The sequence below is a fragment of the Equus quagga genome, chromosome 4 (genome assembly GCF_021613505.1).
Source record: "Equus quagga isolate Etosha38 chromosome 4, UCLA_HA_Equagga_1.0, whole genome shotgun sequence".
Lineage (NCBI taxonomy): Eukaryota > Metazoa > Chordata > Mammalia > Perissodactyla > Equidae > Equus > Equus quagga.
This window is the reverse complement of record NC_060270.1, coordinates 25,915,709-25,942,826: the sequence shown is the minus strand read 5'-3', so window position 1 is coordinate 25,942,826 and position 27,118 is coordinate 25,915,709. Positions and strand designations below refer to the sequence as shown.

General features: G+C 39.4%; 1 protein-coding gene across 1 annotated transcript in view; it reads left to right on the top strand.

Annotated features, from left to right (window-relative positions):
- The first annotated feature begins 4,211 nt into the window (after window positions 1–4,211).
- OSBPL11 (oxysterol binding protein like 11) overlaps window positions 4,212–27,118 on the top strand; it is an 81,416-nt gene continuing 58,509 nt past the window's right edge. Inside the window, exons 1-2 of the mRNA XM_046658880.1 lie at window positions 4,212–5,101; window positions 25,054–25,122. Coding sequence (XP_046514836.1) covers window positions 4,902–5,101; window positions 25,054–25,122 — 269 coding nt within the window. The 5' untranslated portion in view covers window positions 4,212–4,901. The remainder of the gene's footprint in view (window positions 5,102–25,053; window positions 25,123–27,118) is intronic.

Genomic DNA, 27,118 nt, shown 5'->3' with positions numbered 1-27,118 from the left:
AAGACCGTTCATTTTACTTGGCCCGTAAACCCTATCCTTCTAATAATAACGGCCAACAGTTGCTGAGCACTTACCACGTCATGCGTCAGCCATGGGTCTAGTTGCTTTACATGTGTCATTTCATTTAACGCTGACAACCACTCAAAATGGAAATTGCCTTAGTCAGCTCCATAGCAAAATACTATAGACTGCGTACTATAAAATACCATAGACTGGGTGCCATAGCAAAATACTATAGACTGGGTGTTAGAAAATACCATAGACTGGGTGGCTTAAACAATGGAAATTTCTCACAGTTCTGGAGGCTAGAAGCCAATATCAAGGTGCCAGCATGGTTGGTTTCTGGTGAGAACTCTCTTCCAGTCTTACAGATGGCCTTCTTCTCCCCATGTCCTCACATGGGGGAGAGAGAGCTCTCTCTGGCAACTCTTCTTATAAGGGCACTAATCCTATCATGGGGTCCCTAGCCTCATGACTTCATCTAAACCTAATTATCTCCCAAAGGTCCCATCTCCAAATACTGTCACATTAAGGATTAGGGCTTCAACATACAAATTTTAGGGGGACACAATTAATCCATATCAGAGGTGTTAATAGTATTCCCATTGTATAGGTAAGGAAACAGATACAGCTTAGGTAACTTGCCCAAGGTCACATGCAGTGAAATCAGTATCCAAACAGTGTCAGTCTGACACAATAGCCCATGTTCTTGACCACTACGCTATGCAGCTTCTCTCCACGTGGAAGGATACACTGATCCATCATTCAGCTGGATTGCTGGCGAATGCACCTTAAACTTTTTGCAGAGATGAATGTATTATTCTTTGAAGGCTTCCAAAAAAGTGCATTTCTTTATCTTGCTTGTTCAAATCATATGCTCTCCTTTTTCTTTAGACATTGAATGAAACAGTCAGACTCAGATCCTATTGTACAACAGCAAAAGAAGTTTTTGCTTAAAAAAAAAGCAAAAAAAAAAAAAAATCTATCCAACCAACCCCCCTGGCTCTGATTCCATGAGCATCATGTAACCTTCTGGTAATAATTTAGCTTATCCTGTTGAGTGTCTTGCACAGAATGTGCCAACACTCAAACTTGAGTACCCTGGACCATATTTTTCATTATTAATCAACATCTGTCTTTCCAGCTACCTCATTGGTCTGTTGTGTGTTTGGTTAGCATGAGCCCGTCCCCACATCTCATCACCACTGGGAGCAATGACAAAACAGTTTCTGGGTCTCTAAAGCTGAAGCCTTTTCCAGACTCCATATTGTCCCTCATCCTTGGGTTGGCATGTTCCTCCTTCACACCTGCCATTGCTCCAATGAAGGCATCCACTCACAAGGCTTCTTTTCCTTGACTGGAGTCTGGATGATCCAGGATTAGGGTGGCTTACTGTTACAGCTGGCTGACCTCATTGATTGTATAGAGAGCCTCATCTCACCTAGTATCTCACCCAGCCTCTACATATCAGAATCAGCTATTACAACAGCCTCCACACCATTTTTTGTTGGACAGGGTTTGGAATTTATTCCATAAATAATGATAGATCTTTGGAGGTTTCTGAGTTTCAAAGGGGCACGATCTGAGTTATGATGTGTGATGTGTATAGAATAGACTGGAAGTGGAGAGGCCTGTAAGAACATTACTGCACTACTGCAAATCCAATCTATTTACAGCACTGTAGCCACCCCCATTCCTCTACCCTGCTACAGTTTGGATCCTTTACTTCTCTCCATCCCCATTGCTGTAACCCTAGTCCAAGCCATTATCGCTTCTCACCTCATTTCTTATAATAGCCTCCTAATTGGTCTCCCTGCTTCTTTTTCTCCCACTAGAATCAATTTTCAGCTAGAGAATTTGCTTTTTTTAAAAACAGCTTTATTTTTATATAATTCACCTACATAAATTCACCCATTTAAAGTGCAATGAAGTGGCTTTTAGTACATTCATAAGATTGTGCAAGTATCACCATTATCTAATTTAAAATATTTTCATTACCCCTCAAAAAACCCCATGCCCATTAGGAGTCATTCCCCATTCCTCCTTCCTCCTAGCCCCCTGGCAACCACCAATCTACTTTCTGCCTCTATAGAGTTGCCTGTTCTGGACATTTCATATAAATGGAATCACACAATATGTGGATTTTTGTGTCTTGCATCTTTCACTTAGCATAACACTTTTGAAATCTATCTTTGTTGTAGCATGTGTCAGCACTTCATTCCTTTTTATGGCCAAATAATATTCCACTGCATGGATATACCACATTTTACATTTCCATTAGCAGTGTATGAGGGTTCCAATTTCTCCACATCCCTCATCAATGGCTATTGTCTTTTTTGTGTGTGTTGAAGAAGATTCGCCCTGAGCTAACATCTGTTGTCAATCTTCCTCTTTTTGCTTGAGGAAGATTGTTACTGAGCTAACATCTATCCCAATCTTCCTCTATTTTACATGGGATGCTGCCACAGCGTAGCTTGCTGAGCAGTGCTAGGACCGTGCCCAGGATCCAAACCTGTGAACCCTGGGCCACCAAAGCAGAGCACATGAACTTAACCACTACACCACCAACTTGGCCCCTATTGTCTATCTTTTGATTATAGCCATCCTAGGGTGTGAAGTGCTGTCTCACTGTGGTTTTGACCTGTATTTCCTTGATGACTAATGATGTTGAGAACCTCTTCATGTACTTATTGACTTTTTGTACATCTTTTTTGGAGAAATGTCTATTCAGTTCCTTTGCCCACTTGAAAGTTGGGTTATTTATCTTTTTATTAATGAGTTGTAAGGGCTCTCTACATATTCTGGATATAAGCCCCTTATCAGATATATGGTTTGTAAATATTTTTCTCCCATTCTGTGGGTTGTCTTTCTACTTTCTTAATGGTATTGTTTGCAGCACAAAAGTTTGTAATTTTCATGAAGCCCAATCTATTTTTTCTTTGTCATTTATGCTTTCCTGTCCTATCCAAGAAGGCTTTGCCTAACTCCAGATCATGGAAATTTATTCTTATGTTTTTCACTGAAGAGTTTTATAGTTTTATCTCTTACATTAATGTCTTTGATCCATTTTGAGCTAACTTTCGTATGTGGTGTGAGGTAGGAGTCCAACTTCACTCTTTGGTATATGGATCCAGATGTCCCAGCACCATTTGTTGAAAAGACTGGAGAGATCTTTGGAAAACATAAATCAGATCATAACCCTCCTCTGACTAAAACTTTCGATGACTTTCCATTGCACTTACAAAAAAATCAAAAAATTTCTGCGCCTATCTCTTCACTCTCATTTCACACCACTCTCTCTTGCTCACTATGTTCCAGGCACCAAGGTCCCTCATTTCCCAGAATAAGTAAAGTTGCTTTTCCTTATCTTCCTCATCTTTCTTCATCTTCCACTTTAAATGTCATCTCCTCATAGATGACTCTCCTCAACTGTTCTTCTAAAGTAGGGTTTCCATTCTCATCCCATTTATTTCCTAAATCATTCTCTTTTATTTTCTTCATAGCCTTAATTACCTGTAAATCTGTATTTATTTTACTACTTTATTTGTTTACTTTTTTACTTTGAGTAATACTTCTTTGCATCTGCCATAGTGTTTTGCATATGATATGCATTCAACTCTCAAGTCGTGTTAGAAACTAGAATTTACAGTTAGAAGGGGCTTTAGAAATCACCTAGTCAACCACTCTTATTTAACAGAATCAAAAACCAAGGTCTATAGAGGTCTAAAGAGGTGTTTGGGGTCAGCAAGAGCACCTGGCTTTCATTCTGAAAGCTCTAATATCCATGACAGTTTCTTTCTCATTTACAACACTGATTTGCCTTATTCCAATGTCATGCATTTTTGGAAAAATTACTAAAATGAAGAGGTGTCTTTTGTTTTGTACTTTCTTTTTCTAAGCTTTCTTCCTAAAACGTCTGGAATGACCCCTCAAACAGATGGACCGGAGCTGTCGACGAAGGCCGGCAGTCACACTCCACATGGGGACTGCCTGCGAGCGCCCCTTCATTTCTCCCTCCTTGGCTGTCCCACCTCCTCCTCCCTGTCTTCCGGGTCAGCCGCCCCAACACCGCGACCCCCGAGGCTCCGCCTCCTTCCGGGCCGCGTGCCCTGCTTCAAGATGGCGCCAGGCGCTTCTGCTCTGGGGGAAGTGAGCTCACACTACTCCGGAAGGGAAGGCGGGGAGAGAGCAGGCGGGCGGGTGACCCGCCGTGGGGTTGTGGGTGGGGCGGCGGCCGTATCTGTGGCATTCACGTTTGGGGCTGGAGAGAGGGCGAGGGAGTCGCCCGCCCCTAAGAGCCCAGTCGAGGGCCCAGGGCCGAGGGCGCTGGAGGAAGTCGCCCCGAACGGCGAGCCGCTGGCCGGAGGAGGGGCGGTGCTGGGAGCCGGCGTCCCGCCCTCGGCGGCCTCCTTCCCCGACCCTCCTCCTGGCTGCGCGCGGGCAGCCCCGCTCTGTGTCGGGGGCTGCGGCGGGCCCCTCTCCCTGGGGACCCGCTGGAGGAGAAGGAGCGCGGCGGGTCGGTCCGGCCGCCGGAGGTCAGGCCGCGGGTCCGGGTCCGCGCCCCTCCGTCCTTCGCCCGGCCCTCTTGGCTGGCGTCCGCGACCTCCCCACGCTGCTCTGCTTCTCCTTTGAGTATGCCACCGAGTCCTCTGGCAGGGTGATTTTTCCTCCTTGCTTTTGCCAGGAAGGAGATATATATTTAAGGGCTGTCTGTCCCCATCGCAACCCCTGTCCTCTTAAAAGTTTTCCTTGGGTGGGAATGCTTGTCTTCCTTCCCTGGACCGTTTGATGGTTCCCACTCTAGCCGCCGGCTGAGCAACTGGGATCACCTTCAGATCAAATCTTAAAATTATCACCTCCAGAACTCTACGGAGTTGTGCTCTCCCGCCCAAGAAGGGCAGATGGACTTGGGAGTCAAGATGCAGGGGGCTGAACCAGTGTCAACCATGAAAGTCTCAGAGAGCGAAGGAAAGCTGGAGGGACTGGCCACCGCGGTGACCCCCAACAAGAACAGCAGCAGCAGCAGCAGCTGTGGGGGTGGAATCAGCAGCAGCAGCAGCAGCAGCAGCCGCGGTGGCAGTGCCAAAGGCTGGCAGTACAGGTATGGCCCTTTCTCCAAGGTGGTTCCCAGAGGTGGAGGTGGGGTGAGTATGCTGGAGTCTGCGTTCCTGGAGTTGGTGAAAGGTAAAGTTTATCCACGGACTTCCAGAAGCAGCTGATCTCCTCTTTCATTAGCAAGGTGTAGTTCATTAATTCGTCTGCTCAACAAGTATTTATTGAAGGCCTTTTGGAGAATATATAAGTGTATCCCAGAACTTCCTCTACAGCTCCTTTCTCTGATTTAATTCTGTCCTCACTTCTCTTTTTGCCTGTGTTGTAATTTGTTTACAAGCTTCCCTCCTCTGCTTGACTGTGAGGGCAGGTACTGTTTAACTCAGCTCTCTCCAGAGGCTCACGAATACTACCTGCTCAAAACGTGTTTGTTAAGTGATTGAATGGAGTAACTGAATCAGAAAAGATTCTTGCCCTCATGGTGTGTGTGACTTAGAAGGGGAGATGTACATCAGTCATTCGAATACAAGGGCAGAGGTACAGGTGCTAGTACCTGATACCCTAAACCAGTGAGCCTGGAGATGTTTCAGTTGGAGTTGATGAGGCCACATTCTCCCTCTCTGTCTTGATGAGATAGTCTACATTTGTTAATTTTCATTAATCTGGATGAGAAACTTATGGAACAAGAAGACAGTCCTGGAGAAGCAACAGTAGTTTTGTTTTGTTTTTGTTTTTTGATATATAAAGTATAGGGGGATATAAACTTCCAGAATCTTAAGGATGGGTGAAATCAGGATATACTGTACTATTGGACCTAAAGGGATGAATTCTTAAATTTTGGCTAACTGCCTGCCTGTGTGTCTAACTCTGGTCTTTTTTTTTTTTAGCTCTTGTGCTGTTTGTAGTTGTGAAATTTGTGTGAAACTTGAAAGGGATTAAAGCCAAGATTTTGTGAAGGATGTACCTTTACCATGAATAATATCCATCTGTGTGAAATATGAAGATTGTGGTAACATACACAAAGGAAATCTGGAAGGCTATACCTTTTTATTGGTGAATGATTGTAGGACAAGGAAGTATGTTAGTTACTGTGAGATGTGTAGGCCCACTTTTGAAATCAACAGGATGCTTTTTTTTTTTGTAGTTTAAAGACTAACCATATAAAATTATCAGTTGCTTGCCAAGGATATTTTGATATGACCAAGGAAGCAAGAGAAAATAATATTTCATATAGTCAGAGGTCAATCCTCTGACATTCTCAACTCTTTGAAACCCCGTCTCAATTGAATTGAAAAGTGAAACAAGTTTCTTAGAATCACTCTGGAGAGTTGTTATACAGCCATATAGTTTACTCCTGTACTTTTATTCAGAACCCTTTTTTCCCTTATTTAGGGTATTATTTAATGGTTATATAATTTCCAAACTGGAATCTGTTGGAACCACAGATGAAAAAGGTCTCGGGAGAAATGTAACAGAGGAAATGGCAACTGACAACATAAGACAGTCAAAGAAGATTCAAAAAATTAACATGCACACTCAGCTATATTACTTCCTAGTGCAATAATCCTGGCCACAATGACCTTAAGTCATCCAGAAAAGCGCACTCTATTTAAGAAGGCCGAGAGCTGTATGGTACAGTAGTGAGCAATTTCCAAGGAAATAGCTGAAATTAAAAAAGAGATGCTTAAGTTTCTGGAAAACTCAGTTCTGTGGAACTCTTCCCCAAGGACACAGATAAATAAGGCATTACTGCATTTACATACTGACATATTTTGTTTTGATTTGGCTTGTCCAAGGCTATTCTTCAACCTAACCCTCTAGCTGATTTATGCCTTTGTCCTCTAGGTCATTGATCAAGCAGTTTTCTCCATTGTCCTGTGTTGCTCCCTCTTCCCTGGCTGCTGCTTCTGAGGCTCAAAGTCTCTAGACTTTAAAAAGAGCAACAATAATAAAAACCAACATAATCCTTTCCTCTTAAAAGCAGTTTATACTCACTGCCTCCATTTCCTTAACCCTCATTTATTGCTCAACCTACAACAGTTTGCTCTGTGCTCACCAAGGATATGAGTGAAAACAAGGAATGTTTGTAGATTCTTATTCCAGTTGATTCTCTATATCTGTTATAATTCTTTTCTTGACTTTTTTGATCTTACTTTCTCTTGGTTTCTCCTTTATTCCTCTGACTGTTTCTTTCTTAGGTTTTTGGTTGGCTCTTCTCCATTAAAGGTTGGTGTGATACATACTCAACATCTTTTCTTCTTATACTACATGTTTTCAGTTTGTTATCTCATTCTCTTCCATGGCCTCAGCTCTTTTTGGAACTTGAGAGCCCTATATCCAACTGCCTACCTTTAATTTGCTACTATCCCATTTTTAAAATGGAAATTTCAGGTTATTGTATGGAGTGGTTGAAATTTAGTAAAGACCCTATGTTTCGGACCCTGGGCTTTGGCTTTGCAGTCTTAGAAATTTAATTGGCATAATGTTTTCAAGGTTCATAAATGTAGCATGTATCATTACTTCATCCCTTCTTATTGCTGAATAATATTCCAGTATATGGATATACCACATTTTGCTTATCCATTTATCATTTAAGGGACATTTGAGTTGTTTCTATTTTATGGCTAATATGGATAATGCTACTGTGAACATTTGTGCAAGTTTTGTGTGGACACATGTTTTCATTTCTCTTGGGTATGTACCTAGGAGTGGAATTGCTGGGTCATATGATAATTCTTATGTTTAACTTTTTGAGGAACTGCCAGACTATTTTCCAAACAGGCTGCACTATTTCACATTCTCACCAGAAGTATATTAGGGTTTTAATTACTTCATATGTTCATCAACACTTATTATTGTTTGTTTCATTTTAGCCATCCTAGTGGGTGTACAGTGGTATCTCATTGTGGTTTTGAATTGCATTTCCCTGATGATAAGTAAGGTTGAGTATCTTTTCATGTACTTACTGGTCATTTGTATATCTTCTGGGGAGAAATGTCTCTTCAGATCCTTTACCTATTTTTAAATTGGGTTATTTATCTTTTTATTACTGAATTGTAAGAGTTCTCGATGTATTCTGGATAGAATTCCCATATCAGATATATGATTTGCAAATATTTTCTCTCATTCTGTGGGGTGTCTTTTTGCTTTTTTGATATTATTTGCAGCACAAAAGCTTTTTATTTTCATAGAAGCCCAATCTATTTTTTCTTTTTTTTTCTTATACGGTGTCACATCTAAGAAACCATTGCCAAGTCCATGGTCACAAAGATTTATGTGTATGTTTTTGTCTAAGAGTTTTATATTTGAGCACTTACCGTTAGATTTCTGATCCATTTTCAGTTAATTTTTCTTTATGATTAATTGTGTTTTTTTCTTTTGTGATATATCTGCTTATATGTTTTGTTTAATTTTCTATTAATATTTTCTCTTAATATTTTTCTTAATATACTTGAAGTCTATTTTTAAAATATTACACATTAATTAATATTTTTTAATATCAATTTTACTTTAAAAATACTTTGTTGATTTTTTTTTTGAATAGGTAAAGGAGTGAAATACAGTGAAATGTTCACCTTCATTCTTGTCCCAGCCACCCAGTTTCCCTCCCTGGAGACACTATCTTTTACTGATCTCTTCACTATAGTTCTGGAGAAAGTTATATTAGTTCTTTATATAATAAATATGTAACTACATGCAGCATATTTTAATTTTACTGTACTTGCTGCAAAGATTTTCCTAGTCTTTGTATTTTATTACGTTTTTTCAGGCATAGAGAACTCTTGCTCTTTTTCTCTTCACTTCTAATTATAGAAAGTTATTTTTATAAATACTTGTTTTCATGTAGTTTTAAAATTATTTGGTAGTTTTATATTTAATTTTGCAGCGTTTTTTATCTCACAGTGTCTGTGGGTCGGGATCTTCGTGTAGCTTAGCTGGGTCTGCTGGCTCTGGGCCTTTCGTAAGGCTGCTGGTCATCTTGAGGCTCAACTGGGAAGGATCCACTTCCTGGCTTACACATGTGGCTTTTGACACAATTCAGTTCTTGTGGCCTGTTGAACAAAGACCTCAGTTCCTCACGAACTGACTGCTGGCGGCCTCCTTTGGTTCCTGGCCACATGGGCCTCTCCACAGAGCATCTTACTGCTTGACAGCTTGTTTCATCAGAGCGAGGAAGTGAGAAGGCAAGAGAGTGCTAGCAAGAAAGAAGTCACAGTCTTTTGTAACCTAAGCATGGAAGTGAAGTCACATCACTTTAAACAGTGTATTAGAAGCAGAAGATGAGGTTCAGCCCATAAAAGAGCATGACTACCAGCAGGTAGGAATCATTGGGAACCATGCAAGAGAGTGCCTATCACAGATGTTAATGTAAGTGTACTCTAGATTGTCATCTCCTATTGAGATGGATTTGACAAGCAGGCACTTGGGACTTTGTTTATAAAGCTGAGAGTTTGGGACTGAATGTGATTGTTGGGGAATAGGAGGAGCTTCTATGAGATCAGTTGCAATGATCTAAACATGAGATAATAAAGGGATGGTGTTAGTAGGCTGGAAAAGAAGGAAACCATCAGAGGATGGTTGACAGACCTTGGTGATTGATTGGGTGCAGGGCAGTAGTGAGAGAAGGCAGTCAAGATTGACTTAAGTCGTCTAGATTTGAAATTTTGAAGAGTCTAAAGGAGAAGCAGATTTTGGAATTCAAATGATGCATTTGGTTTAGGTATGTTAAGCTTAAGTTGCCAGAAGGTTTAAGTGGCATATCCAGCCAGCCCTTAGAGATACAGGGCATTGGGAATGTAGATAGTTGGCTTTATAGTATCCAGAATGTTTTATTTCTGTTATCACATTAAATCCTCCCAACAACTCTTGGAGGAAGGTAGGGCATTGTTATCCCCATCTAACAGTTGAAGAAAACAGAAGTCAAAATGAGTTGGCCATCGTTACACAGCTAGTAAGTAGACGAACCTTTATTCCTTGGTAGTTATTTGCGTAGAGGTATTTAAAGTAGGTAAGCTCTCTAAAGGAATGAATAATTATTGATAAAAATACTTAGTTTAGGACGTGGTGTTCTCATCATTTACTAGTATTCTAGCTCATGCAGCAAATATTTTTGAACCTCTACCGTATGTGAACCCCTCTGTTCATTAATTCCAAATTAGTGTGTACTCTCACAACGATGAAAGTAGGGATCCCAAAGCTTATTTTGGGAGGATCATGAAGACGAATCAGAAAAGGGAGGAGCTTCAACTGCATTTGCAACTTGTGATGACCTTTTTTAAAACCAAAGTTGACACGTGAGTTTATTAAATTAGACTTAAATTTTATTTTTTCCAGAGTAATTTATACTCATATGATGTGGTCTTTGCTCAGCGTTTAAAGGGAAAATAGATTTCTTAATTCTGGATACTTCCTTTATCTGTCCAAAGTTTATAAATGTGCATGCTTCCATTATTTTTATATTCTCATGTCAGCTTTCAGAAAAATTTACAAATCTGCAAATCCGCCACTTGTTTATTACAATGGACAGAAGAGAACTACGCGAAGGAGGAACTGAAAAGCAAATCAGGATGTATGATGGACCTACTTTTTCTTATTTTGGGCTCTGTGCTGGCTAACTACCATTAGTAAACAGGCAGATCTCTTTTACCCATTAGCGGATAGTTATGTGTTTCAGTAAATGGGTAGAAGTCTGCAAATGTATAGAAATAATTTTTGTGGTCAGACCTGATGTCATCCACTCTAAATACTCTGTTACGAGGAAGAGTACCTATTTGCAAACTGGGAAAGGAGATCTGCCTAAATATGACCTAATGTTTACTCTCCTAGAGGTTTTACTACTTGTTTTGAGGTTGATTTAAAGAAAAAGTCATAAATGTTTGCTTTTTTCTCTGTAGGGGTTAAAGGAAAGTATATTTCTGTACCCTGGTTTTTGTTTTCCCTATCTGAAATCTGCTACAGATGCCAGTAGAAACAAGGGAGAGACAACTTATAGGCGTGTAACTGAAAACTATAAAATGTTGTTCCAAAATCTAGTGAGAACTATACTAACCCTTGAGGAACAAGATTTGGGTTATTATGGTATACTCTGATTTCTTAATTTCCTTACAGTTTTGCTTTACAGATCTAAATACAGTCTATTTGAGTTCATGTTTTCCATAGAAGTTATACTGTATCAAAACTGTACAAACAGGTTAATGTTAGAACATGCAAATTAATCTTTTTAGGATAAATCACATAATTTAGGTCCTAGAGGAAATTGTCCATCAAATAGACTTCTTGGAAATAGGTCTTCTTAAAACTCTTTTGATTTTGCTTTTGAAAATAGTGGAGAATATTTTTTATGTAAATTATACTACATTGAAGAGAGGGAACATCTTCCCCAGGAAAGAATCTTCCCCTATACTGAGTTTGCTTAATACCGTGATTTGTGTCCAGACTTACTCAGGTTTAACATAAAACTAAATTGCCTGATTAAACAATCACATTAGTGTTTTGGCATTACCATATGGATTTTAGGATAATTTCTAGAGCAATTTAGTTACTGGTGGCGGAAAAGATTTTCTTTTTGATTTATTAAGTATTATAACAAACCATGATTTCCACTCAGTCTCCCTGTACCTGAGTTTTGGCGGCCTTTGCAGTTTACTACCGTTGCTGTTCTTGAGGTTGGCTAGGAGCTCCCTGGAGGGGATAAACTGAAGTCTATGGTTGCTCCTGGCTGCAGCTGGAAACCATAGTTGGGGATAGAAGGGAGAGAAAAAGAAAAGGAACAAGAGGGAACACAGGGAAAGAAAAAGGACGTAGCTAAGAGATAGGGACATAGAGGGATGGAAGGGAGGGAATGAGAATGATATAAATGGTGACATGAAATGCCACCAATAGTTGCTTCTGGAATAGGTTTCCTATCCTTGATAGAGGCGTTTTTAATGTGCTGCCTGAGCCTGTACCCTCAATTCTACAAAGAATAACTTCTTTATCAATCTCGTAGATGTTTCACATATTTATAACTAACATAAATGAAAAGTATTTTTAATTTAATTTTTTGGAATAGGTAATATGTTCACTTGATCCGAAAAAATATTAGAAGATATACAGTGGAAAATCTTCCTTCCACCCCCTCCTCCACCTGCTCAGGTCTCCTCCTGCTTAAAAAGAGAGTGTAAACACTCTTGGCTTCTTGTGTGTGCTTCCAGAGATTTTTAGAAAAGAATTAAGCAAATACATTTGCCCCACTTTTAATTTTACCACAAATGGTATCATATGCATTGGTTCAGGCTGCCATAACAAAATACTGTAGACTGGGTGGCTTACATAACAGGAATTTATTTCTCATAGTTCTGGAGGCTGGAAGGCTGGGATCAGGATGCCAGTATGGTTGGGTTCTGTGAGGGCCCTCTTGCAGGCTTGCAGACAGCTCCTTCTCACTGTGTCCTCCCATGGCAGAGAGAGAGAGCACGCTCTCTAGTGTCTCTTCTTGTAAGGGCACTAATCCCATCATAAGGATCCCAGCCTCATGACCTCATCTGTACCTGCTTGTTTCCCGAAGGCCCTGCCTCCAAATACCATCACACTAGGGGTTAGGACTTCAACATAGGAATTTTGAGGAGACACAGTTCAGTCTATAGCTCTATATACACTGTACTCCTGTAAGAAGTTCCTTATTGATGGACATTTAATTTATTTCCAAAATTTTGTTACTACAAATAATACTTCAATGAATAACCTTGTACACATGTCATCTTGTGAACATGTGGAATATATCTGTGGGAAAAATACTCAGGGCTGGAAGTACTGCGTCAATTTGTAATTTTGATAGTTACTATCAGGTTTCTCTTCATTGGGGTGTACAGTGTCAGTGACTGAGTGCCTATTTCCCAACAGCCTCATCAGTTTTATATGTTACTAGGTTGGCGAAAATCTACAAGTTTGCTAAGTTAGAAAATAGTATTTCAGTGTAGTTTTAATTTGCTTCTCTCTTATTATGAGTGAGGTTTTTAGCATAAAATTTTGAGTTGGGATTTTATCCCGTTTTGCTATCATGGTAAATATTGAATCAATTTAAATCAGCAATTGGGAAGATTCTATACAAAATATAATACTTATGCCTTAAAAATTTTTTTTTCTTATTGTTATATTCTTGGTGGCTCACAGATCGGGTTTCATCTTAGAGTATACATTGTATATTTTAAAGTAATATTTTATTTTTAAATTTTCACATGATTTTATAGCTATACAAGATACTCAGTCATTTGATTATACAGATATTTGTCATTGGGAGATGATTCACTTCCTTGTCAAGAGGGAGTGTGAGGGATATATATTTATTTTGCCACCAAAAATTGTGATGAACACTATTACAAAAAAATTGAGAGATTTTTCTTTTATTCAAATAATAGAATGAGCCTTTTTAATTTTGTTGTTTTTTAAATAATATTTGTAGGTACTAAAAGAAAAAAACTTGAGTGTTTGAATTTGTTACTTAAATTATAAATGTGAAATTTGTAAAAGAAGAATCAACTCTTTAGTCAGATAATAAATGTATAAAAATGAACATTGCTTGGTACTTCTTGTGTGGGCTTCACCTTTCTTTTCCTTGTTTATTCAAATATGGAGGAAGGAAAATGCCTTTCTGCTTTTTCTTTTTGCTTTCAGTTTAGAAAGAATTAGTCCAAAGGAAGAGAACATTCCTTATGCTAATTTCTTGGGTTATGCTATTACAGACAAAATTAAATGTTACGCTAAGTATATTTTGGACCTAAGTGTGGTTTAAAGCCAGAGAGAGGTACATATAAAAATAGGATGAGAGAATAAACATACAGATAGGGAGGGTGGCAGTAGTACTTTCAGTACCCTGCCATTCTCTTGGTCTGTGGTGTCTTGGTCTCATTGAAATGGTTACTCTGCAGACCTTTTGGAAGTATACAGAGAAGTAAATGCTATGTGAACAAGATACTGTACTAGAAAAAATTTTCTGCTTTTCTCTAAGAATTTTTAATAAGAAATATATTGCTTTTATTTACCAAATTTTCTTTTGAAATAACAATTTGCTGTTGAGAAAAACCTTTAAATTTTGAGAGATGAGTGATATACACACATTTTAGGCTGAAAGGGGCATTTAACTAACACATGAGAAAACTGAGGACTGGAGGTGAAGTGATTTGGCCAAGGTCACTGCTGGCGTTAGTCAGTGGGAACGGCAGAACGGGACCCTCTGTCCCTTTTAGGTGCTCGCTCCACGGGATAGCACTACCTCACACTTAAGTTTCAGAAACTTAATTTTGAACATAAGAGGTATTGAAAAGCCTGCTAGTACTGTCTGAAAGTCCTGTTTATAGGTAAAAGCTACACCTTATTTTTGTTGGCAGACATCACAGCCATAGGCTGGTGTGAGGAAACAGACTCCTTTTTACGTTGAAAGGTGGGAGTTAAATTGGTGCAGTCTCTTCAGAGAGCATGTTGGCAGTGTTTACAAAAACTAAAAATGCATATATCTTTCACCTAGCAATTTCATTTTTAGCAAATGGACACAAAGATGTGTACAACTGTTTGTTGCAGCATTGTTTGTAATAATAGCCTGGAATAAAAGCCTGGAAACAAATGTCCATTAGTAGGGGGACTGGTTAAATATATAATATACATTATAAATATATAATGTATGTATATACTCTGAAATGTATACGTAAAGTATGTGTGTATGTTTGTAGGTGCATAAAATGTCTCTGAAGAGATACACAAGGAGTTGAGGCAAGTCCTTGTCTCTGACGGGGGGAGCTGGTGGCTGGAAGACAGGGTCGGATAAGGGACTTTTGACTGTAATATGCATGTAATACTTGTTGGGACACAGTTCTTCATGGGTCTCTCATTTTTCTACATGTCTGGTGAGCAGAGGTACTGACTGCCCTTTGTTTCATACTGTTTCTTCAAAAATGTTTGCGTAGCAAACTGTTCTGGAAGCTAGAGAGAGCATCTCCCTCCTGAGTAACAGTTAGGTTTATTTACTGTCCAATGTGAAAAAGATGGTGTCTCCTTGCCATGGAGGTCAGGCAGACTCACTGTCTGTTAAAAGATTCAGGTTCCCTACACTTGAGGTTCCTCGTCTGTACCGCAACCCACTGCTTGTACAGACGTCTCTTGCCCTCTTTGCATTGCCCCGTGTGACTGGGGCTGATAATCTGTCTACTGCTATTGCTGTGACTACGGAAGTATTTTGTCTCTGACTCAGGAATCTCAAGTCTTCTGTCTGCATCCATGAAACTGTGGGTGGCTAACTTGTTAGCTTGCAAGTAGGGTAACATCTCAGACCCTTCATAGTCCCCATCAAAATACATACTGGAAAAAAGTACAATAATTATTTTTTAAAATAAAAGAAGTAGAGGGGGCCAGCCCCATGGCATAGTGGTTAAGTTTGGCATGCTTCGCTTCGGCAGCCTGGGGTTCAGGGGTTTGGATCCCAGCTGCGGACCTACACCACTCATCTGTCATGCTGTGGCAGTGACCCACATACAAAATAGAGGAAGATTGACATGGGTGTGAGCTCAGGGCTAATCTTCCTCAAGCAATAAAAGAGAAAGATTGGCAACAGATGTTGGCTTAGGGCGAATCTACCTCACCAAAAATAAATAAATAAATAAATAATAAAATATGTGGAAGTCTCAGGGCTTTTCAGCCCCCATCATTCTGACTTGAAAATGTCAGGCTAACAAGGTAAGTCAGATCTAGAAAACTCATCTAGAAAATGAGCCCTTTGCCTGCAGGGGAATTGACTTCCTAGAGTGGGAGAGAACCAATAATTGTTGAGTGTTTACCATGTTGAAATAAACTTCAAATACATATGGCTTGAAATATATTATCTCTTTCCTCATTATAGATCTGCAAGATAGATGCTCTTATCTCCATTTACAGATGAGAAAAGTTAGGACCAGATGGGTTATTTGCCTAAGGTCACGCTGAAATTAAAACCGTTATCTGTCTGGTGTTAAGCTCATGCTCTTTCCACTATAATAAATAGTTTCCTAACTTTCTGGAAGTGTTAGAGGTGGACTTTCTACTTTTCCATGTAGGAGTTTCTTTTGTCCCATCTTCAGTGAAGCTCTGTCAAATGACTGGTATCTGCGTGAGAGATTTCCCAAAATTCTCTGTGACAATCAGATTGTGCATAGGAGTTTGTCTTTTTTTTGTCTGTATATGCAGACATTTACAGCTGTGGTTCTCAAACTTTCTTTGTGAAATATCTCAACTGCATAAGACAATAAGTACCCTTGAGGGATCTAGTTTGTGATTTAAAGCAGCCCGTGGCTGATATAACTTTCTTGAAAATTTTCTGTATTATCTTCAGAATTCATGAAGATTTTATATTCTGCTCTGTAATATATCTGTTATTGAGTTTTCAAGAGGTCATTGAATATTATCCTGAATTCAGGACCCATTGAGAGAGAGGACATAGGGATCAGACAGGACACAATCAAATTGTCAGGTTTTTTTTTTATCGTGGTAAAATATACATATCATAAAGTTTACCATTTAAACCATTTTTAAGTGTATGGTTCAGTGGCATTAAATACATTCATGTTGTGCAACTATCACCACAGTTCTCCAGAATTTTTCATCACCCCAAACTGAAGCTAGGAACCCATTAAATAACTGCCCTTTCCCCCTCTCCCCCAGCCCCTGGCAACCACAGTTCTAGCTTATATCTCTATAATTTTGACAACTCTTAAGTACCTCATATAAGTGGAATCATACAGCATTTGTCATTTGGTGTCTAGTGTATTTCACTTAGCTTAATGAACTCAAGGTTCATCTATGTTGTAGCATATGTCAGAATTTGCTTCCTTTTCAAGGCTGAATAATATTCCATTGTATAGTGTACCACATTTTATTTATCCTTTTATCTGTCGATGGACATTTGGATTGTTTCCACTTTGGGCTATTGTGAATAACACTGCTGTGAACATTGGTGTACAAATAACCTGTTGGAGTCCCTGCTTTCATTCTTTTGGGTACATACCCAGAAGTGGAATTGCTGGAAGATATAGTAATTCTATGTTTAATTTTTTGAGGAACCAGCATACTGTTTTCCACAGGTGCTGCACCATTTTACATTCCCAACAGCATTGCACAAGGGTTCCAGTTTCTCCACATCTTCCCCAACACTTGTTATTTTCTGGTTTTTTGTTTTGTTTTGTTTTTGTTCTGGTAATAGCCATCGTAATGGGTGTGTAAAACAGTTTTATGAGTGGAAAAGCTCACTGGAGAAAGTGCTTCCGATGTGAGTACAGTAGCTTTGCTAATCCTTCACCCTGGACTTAGGCATGCTCGGGCACCCAGTCACGGGCAGCTTGGAGTACTCAAGTGGCATCTCTGCCGGAGCAGATAGGAATGTCCTCTCTGGGTAGGCAGGCAGATCTGAGGAAAATTGCCCAGAAAGGGCTGCACCATGCATGCCCAGCTGTCGAAGGTGTGAGGAAGGATGGGGAGGGGGGACAAGAGCTCTCTGGAGAAGTTCACCACGTGGAAATGTGTGAGGAGGGAGCAAGTCTCTTCATAACATTTATGCGAGTTTTGGTATTAAAAATGCTTTAACTTCTTGCAGTCAAGTAAATTTGCTCTAGAACGATACTCTAGTTTTACCCTGTTCTTGTGGCTACCCAGCCCAGTTTGGGGTATGTCTAACCTAGTTTGGGAAGTAAGGGCTTATAGGAAACACAGTTCTGCATCCCAAAACAGCAATGTGCATATAGTCACATTGGAAAGTTTAAAAAAATTTAATCCATACCTATTAATAGGTATAAATAGCTCTGTGCATGGACTCTCCCACCTATTCAAATAAGTGAACATTTAAAAGTGTCTTAGGGGTCGGCCTGGTGGTGCAGCGGTTAAGTGCACACGTTCCGCTTCGGCTGCCTGGGGTTCGCCAGTTCAGATCCCAGGTGCGGACATGGCACTGCGTGGCAAGCCATGCTCTGGTAGGCGTCCCACGTATAAAGTAGAGGAAGATGGGTACGGGTGTGAGCTCAGGGCCAGTCTTCCTCAGCAAAAAGAGGAGGATTGGCAGCAGATGTTAGCTCAGGGCTAATCTTCTCAAAAAAAAAAAGAAAATGTCTTATTTGATTATAAAAATAAGATATTAAAATTGGAAAATATGAAACAAAGGGAACAAAGTAAAACCATCTCTAATTCTTTTATCCAGTGATAACCACAGTTGCTATTCTGTGTACCTATGTTCTGGGCGTTTATCTTATATGCTATATAAAATTTCGTAACCTGCAATTTTAGTGATTTTAGTAAGCACTTCCCCGTGTTGTTAAAGACTCAAAAACATTTAAATTGATGAATACTATTCCATTACATTTCTTAATCATTCTCCTAATGCCATTCATTTAGCTTGTTTTTCTTCCTCTCCTCTCCATTCATTTCCCTTTTTCTCCATTTTTTATTTTTATTTATTTTTTTACTATTATAAATAGTGCTACGGTGGATAGGGTTGCATATTTGTCTACATTTCTAATCATTTTTCTTAGACTGGATATCTAGAAGTGAAATTCTTGGGTCAAAGAGCATTAACGTTTTTAAGACTCTTGGCAGGAGGGAGGACCTCTCCCTTAACCTTACACTTTTTGGTATAGATTAGGACACAATTGGAATTAGAATTTGTTTTATCTGAGATTTATTTGAGTATACAGGCTGTGAATTTAGTTTCTTTTTTGCAAGCTACTCAGAATTGTGGTTTTATAGAAAACTTCTGCTTCTATCTTCCCATTGTTTAATTCATTCAGCAGAGATTTATTGAACACCTGTTGTGTGCCAGGCCATGCACCAGGTGCTGCAAGGAATACTAGGATGAGCGAGAAGCAGTCACTGCTCCGTGGAGTACCTGGGACAGCAGAAGGAGGCCCACGTGCTGCAGTCACTCCCATCTGTTCAGTTGCTTTTTCCTCAGCTAAGCAGGCTGCTCCCTTGCTTCATCACGCTATTATGTTATCAGAGGAATGAACGAAAGCTAAGCCTTTCTGGAAGACAGTTTTTGCCCAAGAGAATGTAGGAATTTTGACCTGTGGCTTTACTGACAGCTCCTTTATACTTAGTACAGCTTGTGTAAGTTCCTGCCTGCAGTTAAATGCCTTAAGGTGCCCAAGACTGATTCCTCTCCCTGGGCTGTGGGGCCCACCCCTCCCTCATTTCCCCTCTATCTTTCCCCTTAACTCTCTTTATTCTCTCCTTCCAGTTAGTCACTTAGAAGTATCCTGCCTTAAGGCCACATGCCCTTAACCACTCCTATTTCTCCAAGACTCTCTTCAGTTACTGCCAGCTGGCTCTGCCTTCATCATTACATTGAACTGTTCTCTCTTTTTTTTTTTAAGATTTTATTTTTTCTTTTTCTCCCCAAAGTCCCCCGGTACATAGTTGTGTATTTTTAGTTGTGGGTCCTTCTAGTTGTGGCATGTGGGTTGCCTTCTCAGCATGGCCTGATGAGCAGTGCCATGTCCGTGCCCAGGATCCGAACCAGCGAAACCCTGGGCTGCCAAGGTGGAGCGCGGGAACTTAACCACTCAGCCACGGGGCCGGCCCCTGAACTGTTATCTCTTGGTTGTTAAATTTAACGGAAATGTTTCAGTCTTTCTGTGACTTCATCTCTCAGTAGCATTGAACATTCGTGACCACAAACTTATTTGAATTACAGTCATGTGGCTACATAACGATGATTCAGTCAACTACAGAGTGCATATATAACAGGGGTCCCATAAGGTTAGAACCATATGGTCTAGGTGTGTAGTAGGCTGTACCATTTAGGTTTGTGTAAGTGCACTCTGTGATGTTCGCATAACGACGAAATCAACTAAGGATGCATCTCTCAGAACAAATCCCTGTTGTTAAGTGATGCGTGACTGTACTTCTGGTTTTCCTCCTGGTACTCAGTTACTTCTTATCTCCTCTCTGCACCCTTCTTGCCTTTAAAATTTTCCTTAAGATTCTCTCAGACTCTGTCCCATCTCTTGTCATTTTATAATACTTCCTGGGTGATTTTATATTACTCTCATGGCTTCAAATACTGGTTACACGCTTATATGCTGATTATTATCAAATCTCTATGTTTAACCCAAATCATGCTGCCTTACTGGATATGGCCCTGTGTCTGTCCCACAGGTCCCTTAAATTCAACATGTTAAATTGGAACAAATCCAAAACTTCCTCAATGACCCCCCCATTTCAGAGATGACGTTCATATCTACACAGTTGCTCCAGCTGGAAATCTGGGTGTGGCCCTTGTCCCTTTTCTCTCAGTCTCATTCTGTGTCTCAATTCATATCTAATCAGTCATCAAGTCCGGTCATTTCAACCTCAATCACTGTTGAATCGCGTGTCTTGTTTAATGACTCATGTGTCTTTAATGAATATTTTTTCATTGGTACGACAGCTAAAAACACAGTCCCATTGTGTCTCTTCTCCAGTAGCAGGAGCCTTTGTCATGTCTTTTTCTTCAAGGAGATATATTTCTCTTAGGTTAGGTTATGGATTTGAGATGAAGAGGAATTGCCTTTTTTATTTTCTCATCCTTTCAGTGGATTTTCAGAGTGCTTTGCATTTAGAAGGTACTGAGTAATTGTGTTGAAGTGAAATGAAAGGATTTGAAACTGTTCAAAAAGCAGCTTAATTTTAAAAGCTTGTGTGTCTTCCTTAAGTCTGATAAAGAAGGGTTAAGGAATAAGTGTGTTATAGTTATGGAGATTTAGGAATTGAAACAATCATCAAGATATCTAGGAGGAGATGAGCTTCAACTAAATATAATATAATGCCACTTGGCATAGTTCAGTTAATCAACTGTCAACTTCTAGTTCTAATCTCAATTAAATGTTAACAAGTGTAAAAGATCAGAATATACTCGATTTGTTGAGTTGCTGAAGCACTGAAGAAGACATTAACTTTTCCATGGCTTATTTTTCAGTGTATTAGTCTTTTTGACCATCATCTCTACTTCATAGAACACAAAAGAGCAGTGTGATATAGAGATAAGTCGTGTGTTCCCACTTTAACAACTAGATTTTGTTCATATTAGCGTGTACATTAAAAATGTTCTATAAAAATTCACACTTTTTTTTTGTGAGTAAGTTTGGCCCTTAGCCAATGTATGTTGCCAGTCTTCCTCTTTTTGCTTGAGGAAGATTGTTGCTGAGCTAGCATCTGTGCCAGTCTTCTCTATTTTGTATGTGGGACACCACCACAACATGGCCTGATGAATAGTGTGGAGGTCCACATCCGGGATCTGAACCCAAGAACCCTGGGCTGCCAAAGCAGAGCATGCAAATGTAACCACTACGCCACTGGGCAAGCCCCTAAAAATTCACACATTTTAAATGGGAACAAAGCATGAGGGTTAGAGGTGCTACATGATAACTCAATTATTAGAAAGAAAAGAGGAGGGAACAAGATTCACTCACAAAGCTCTCTGTGCTGGCCACCAGATGGCACAGTCGTTCCACAGCAGCTGGTTGCACTGACTAGAGAAGGGAGAGGGGGAGGTAGGGAGAGGAACAGTGCAACCAGCTGTTCCAAGGAATTGGGTGTTCTTAAGTTGGATCTTTGTACCCTGGAGACATCTGTTTTATATGGTAAAAGCAGGCCAGCAGTCTATAGTTGCATATTTGAATTTCTAGTTCTTTTGAGGCTTGCTTTATGCTACTATCAAATAAACCATGTTAATATCCCTCTTGTAATTTTTGTGAGAACGTTACTCTTTTTAGATATAAGCATCAACGAACTATTAATAACATTAAAAATGAACATAAAACATTACTGTACTGTGAAATATGAAGATACACTGATTTTATTTAGTTAATGATGCTACTAAAATTGTACTCTTAAAAATTCATTGGTAGCTATTAAATGATTGATATAAATAACTAGATATTAACAAAATGAGAAATATCTTTAGTAATATGAGAGACTGAACAAAGTAAAGGAGATGATGCCTTATCTTTGCTTTGAAGTGAAAATTTTGTTTTTCTCAGTTATGGATAGTATACTTGAGGTTTTAAGAATGATTCTCCCCACAGTTCACACATGCATTTGAAGAATATATATAGTCCTAGAACCAGAGGTAATGAACTATAATTGAGTTATAATGTTTTTATTACATGCGATAGCTATGAAATGGCACTTATCTCGTAATGAAGGGTTGGTATAAAAAACCTAGATTAAAGGGGAATACCAAAAATGGTGAATTATGGAATATTTTGGTACTTTGAGGAAATATTTAATTTAGGTTATTTGACAACTTAGGCCTTTTGTGTATTGATGCAGAGTATAAGTAAATAAATATTCAGGTTATGAAGCTACAGGACAGAATGGACAAAATGTTTTTTTTAATTGAGATGTAATTGATATATAACATATTGGTTTCAGTTGCACAACATAATGATTCAACATTTGTATATATTGTGATCACCACAATAAGTCCAGTTAACATCTGTCACCATGCTTAGTTACAAGTGTTTTTCCTTGTGACGAGAACTTTTAAGATCTGCTCTCTTAGCAACTTTCAAATATACAGAACAGTATTATTAAATATAGTCACCACGGTGTATGTTACATCCCCAGGACTTATTTTATAACTGGAAGTTTTTGTCTTTTGACCACTCTCACCCATTTTGCCCACCCCATCTCTGGTAACCACCCATCTGTTCTCTGTATCTATGAGTTTGTTTTTTGTTTGTTTTAGATTCCACATATAAGTGAAGGAATAAATTTTGAGGACAAGAACAGTTCAGGGAAGCTGAGCTGTGTGTTAAATATCTAAAACAGTGGAGGAACTCTTTGGGAAATTATTTTTGGGCAAAGTCCCGGGGCATTGGGATTCCTGTGGCCCCAAAGAGCTGTTTAAGCCTGAAGCCTGAGAAAGATGTGGGAGGCAGACAAGAAAGGTCTCTCTCTGCGTTTTCAAGTACCAGTGGAGCTGAAAGAAATAGCTTTGCTGTGACCTGGGGCTGGAAGTAGAGGAGCTCTAGCAGAAACCCAAGGCCCTGGGTTTTTAAAGAATCTTTCCCTCTCCATGTGAGCTTTAGAAAATACTGAAATTGATACGGGCCTGGGTGTGACTGGGGTCCCGGATCAGACCTTGTTCTTAGTATGGGTTCTTGACCTTGTGCAAGAAAGAATTCAAAGGTGGGTCAGGAGAGATTATACAAATTTATTGAGAGACAAAGCCAGGCTGATTATAAAGAAACTAAAGAAGGAAAGCCAGCTGGGCTGATCAGGTGGAAACCAACCGACCAGCCCTGGGTGCGGTCTGGGGTGCTATTTGTAGTGGTCGAAGTGGGCAGCTGGGGATTGGTTAGTCTCTGGGCCAGGTGGTCATCCTCTGCAAGCCAGGCACCAAGCTGGTGATCAGGCTGCTGGTTGGCTACCTGGGGTGGTCAGCATCTGGTCAGGCCCTGGGCTAGTGATCAGGCCGCTGGTTGGCTGCCTGGGGTGATCAGGCATCTGTTGCTGCTTGAGTGACAGCTTTTGCTTCTGCCTTTTCCCTGTCTTAAAATGAGCATCCAACTGTGCTGTCAGTTTTAACATGACAGAATAGATATATAATTATCAGAACTTTGGGTTTCATTGTGGAAGTTGAGAACCTTTGTCTTCCTGAGATGAGTGACCTTATGAAACCAAAAGAATTTGAGCAGTTTCGCTTAATATTGAAAAACAGTGTTGCTTGCTAGCCTTAGAATGGAAGAAAAATACAGGAAAAAATAACATATTCTCAGTCATGGGATCAGTTCTTTATTTTCAGATTTGATCTTTATTTTTAAGCTTTCTGAAGACATGCAATTAGAAAGGACCCAACAGTGAGGTTGCTCCTGAGGCATCTCCCTGCTTCCTCTCCCCTAATAGCTACTGGAATCTTAGTCAGTTTGCCGTTTTGTTTGCTGAGACTGTCTTTATCTTCATCTCTTTTCATTTGTCATTCAGATCACTCTAAATTTTTTTTGAACTTTGTTCTGTTGGTTGTGTTAGCTCTCCCTTGCTTTTGCTTTGACATCCATGTTTTAAAGGTTGCCAGTTGACTGACGCTTTCAATTTCCTAGATGCTATTAGCTGAAATTTTATCAAATATGCTCTGTGATTCAGGGATGGTAGAGAAAATAAATTTTTACTATCCGTTTTATTTTATAGTGTAAATTTAAAACTTTTAGAGTAGGTGAGTTTAAAAGGAATTCTTAATGTAAATTACCAAATGATAAATGAAGCCCATATATCAAAAAGGTCTAGCTTTAATATCTTTTCATAACTATAAGGAACCTTAAAATACTGGAAAAAATATCAATGAGATATTGCATTTTCTATGAACCACTATTACAGAACATACCTGTAATAAATGAAAAAAGGGGGCAGGCAGTCAAGAAACTCAATTGTAGTAAGGACAGTGATACAGGTCCCAGATAAAATCTTACCAATGGCAAGGCTTGCAGTGAGACTTTGTCGACTTTGCCGCGTGCCTCTCTGGGGCAAGGGAGTGGGAGTGAGGTGTCACGCTCTCATCAAAAGCAGGATCTTCATTTTGGAAGCCCAAAGAATCGGAGACATAACACATCCCACAAGAGGGAGGAGGCGCTATTCAAGATGAAGATCTTTTTTAGCTTTTTCTAGAACCATAAAACTGGACTTTATTTCCTCAGTGTTGAATTAAGTTATAAAATGTTTTTATAGTTATATTTGTAGTACATTTGTTTTATATTTGTATAATTTCATACTTATATAATTTTATATTTGAAATATTATGTAATAATTTATGGGAGATTACACTTGTTTTGAAGAAATGTGATAAAAAAGTCCTGTGGATGAAATTTGGGGATTAAATACCTCTATTTATTAACCAATGAATTTTACTTCTGAAGAAATTTCGAGGCGTTTGTAGAAAATGTGTATCTACCACTGTTTTTAAAACTGAACAGTTAACTTGCTGGAATTTCTTCTAATTTTCACTGACTTTGGTGCTTTCTGATCTTTTTGAAACAGTGATCACATGGAAAATGTGTATGGCTACTTAATGAAGTACACCAACCTTGTCACTGGGTGGCAATACAGGTAAGTGTGATTATTCTGTGTCATATCACTCTCCTAGGAGGCCGGAAGTAGAGCTTTTTATGTTCTGATATTACTTCAGTAGAGATATGGCTGGGAAACCTTTTAGAGAAGGATTTACCATGTTTTCTAACAGTCTGATGACTTTCTTTTCCTTTTTAGAGGGCAGGAGGACTTGACATCTGTCCAAATGGCAGCCTCTAAATGCCTCAGAAGTCAGTATTTTATTAGCATTAAAATCACTTGTTCACCTGCCTTGGGCTTTCTGTAGGCTCTTAGAGTGGTTTGGAGGAGTATACAGATTTGTGTTAGGTGCCTGTTTTGTACAGGATTCTCAAAAGTTCTCTGGGACCTTGGAGAGTTTAAATAAGTAGCCCAAGGTCACACAGGCGGTCAGTAAGTAGCAAAGCCAGCTATCTTAAATACTTTAGAATTGGTAGTTGTGGAGCAGAAGGTTAAACTTTTATTTATTTTTTTATTGTGATTAAATATACATAACATAAAATTTACCATTTAACCATTTTTAAGCATACAGTTCAATGGCATTAAATATGTTCACATTGTTGTACAACCATCACCACCATCCATCTCCAGAACTTTTTGCATCTTCTCAAACTTAAGCTGTTTACCTGTTAAACAATAACTCATCGTTCCTCGTCTTCCCGCTCCTTGGCAACCACTATCCTGCTTTCTGTCTCTATGATTTGACTACTCTAGGTACCTTATATAAGTGGGAGCATACAATGTTTGTCCTTTTGTGACTGGCTTATTTCGCTTAGCATAATGTCCTCAGGGTTCATCCGTGTTGTAGCGTGTGTCAGAATTTCCCTCCTTTTGCTAACATCTGCCGCCAATCCTCCTCTTTTTTCTGAGCAAGACTGGCCCTGAGCTAACATCCATGCCCATCTTTCTCTACTTTATCTGTGGGATGCCTGCCACAGCATGGCTTGCCAAGCGGTGCATACGTCCACATCTGGGATCCGAACTGGCGAACCCTGAGCCACCGAAGCAGAGCGTGCGAACTTAACCACTGTGTCACCAGGCCAGCCCCTTAAGGCTGAATAATATTCTGTTGTATGTGTATAGCACATTTTGTTTATCCATTCCTCTGTCGACGGACACTTGGGTTGCTTCTACCTTTTAGCTATTGTGAATAATGCTGATGTGAACGGTGGTGTACAAATATCTGTTGGAGTCTCTGCTTTCATTCTTTTGTGTATATACCCAGAAGTGGAATTGCTGGATCATACGGTAATTCTATGTTTAACTTTTTGGGGAATCTCCATACTGTTTTCCACAGCAGCTGCACCATTTTACTTTCCCACCAGCTGTGCAAAGGGTTCCAATTTCTCCACATCCTCCCTGACTCTTGTTACTTTCTGGGTTTTTAAGTATTTTATTTTTGATAATAGCCATCCTAATGTATGTTAAGTGATATCTCATTGTGGTTTTTAAACTCTTTTAAACTGATGAAACTAGTATTTGAACCCAGATAGTTCTGACTTCCAAACTAGAATTTGAACCCACATAGTTCTGACTCTGTGTTCTCTGCATTACAATGGGCTACTTCTTATGCACATGTCATTTGGAGACTTCTGCTTTTGGCCCTTGATAGAGTAACAGGAACTGAATTTGCCTTCCTACCTTAAACAACTAGAAAATGGCACATAATATATGAAAGAATGGTTTTCAGACATTTTAAAGAATAGTCAAAGCACTGATGAACATGTGGTAGATTAAAAGAGAAGGCAGTTTGGGCCATGTTTAGTGACGTTAGGGAATGCAAATGGGGTGATGTGCAGAAAGTTGGAGGCCATATGAGAGGTCAAAGCTGGATATGAAAATGGAATCATTCTTTTTGAAGTAAAAAGGGCAGTTCTCTGTGCTTCCCATATTTTATTTTTTAAAAAAAGAGAAAAGTCAAGGGAGCCTTTTCACTTTGCATTTTTTCCACCTTAGTTTTTATGTAATTTTTTGAAGGCTTACACATTTAAGTGAC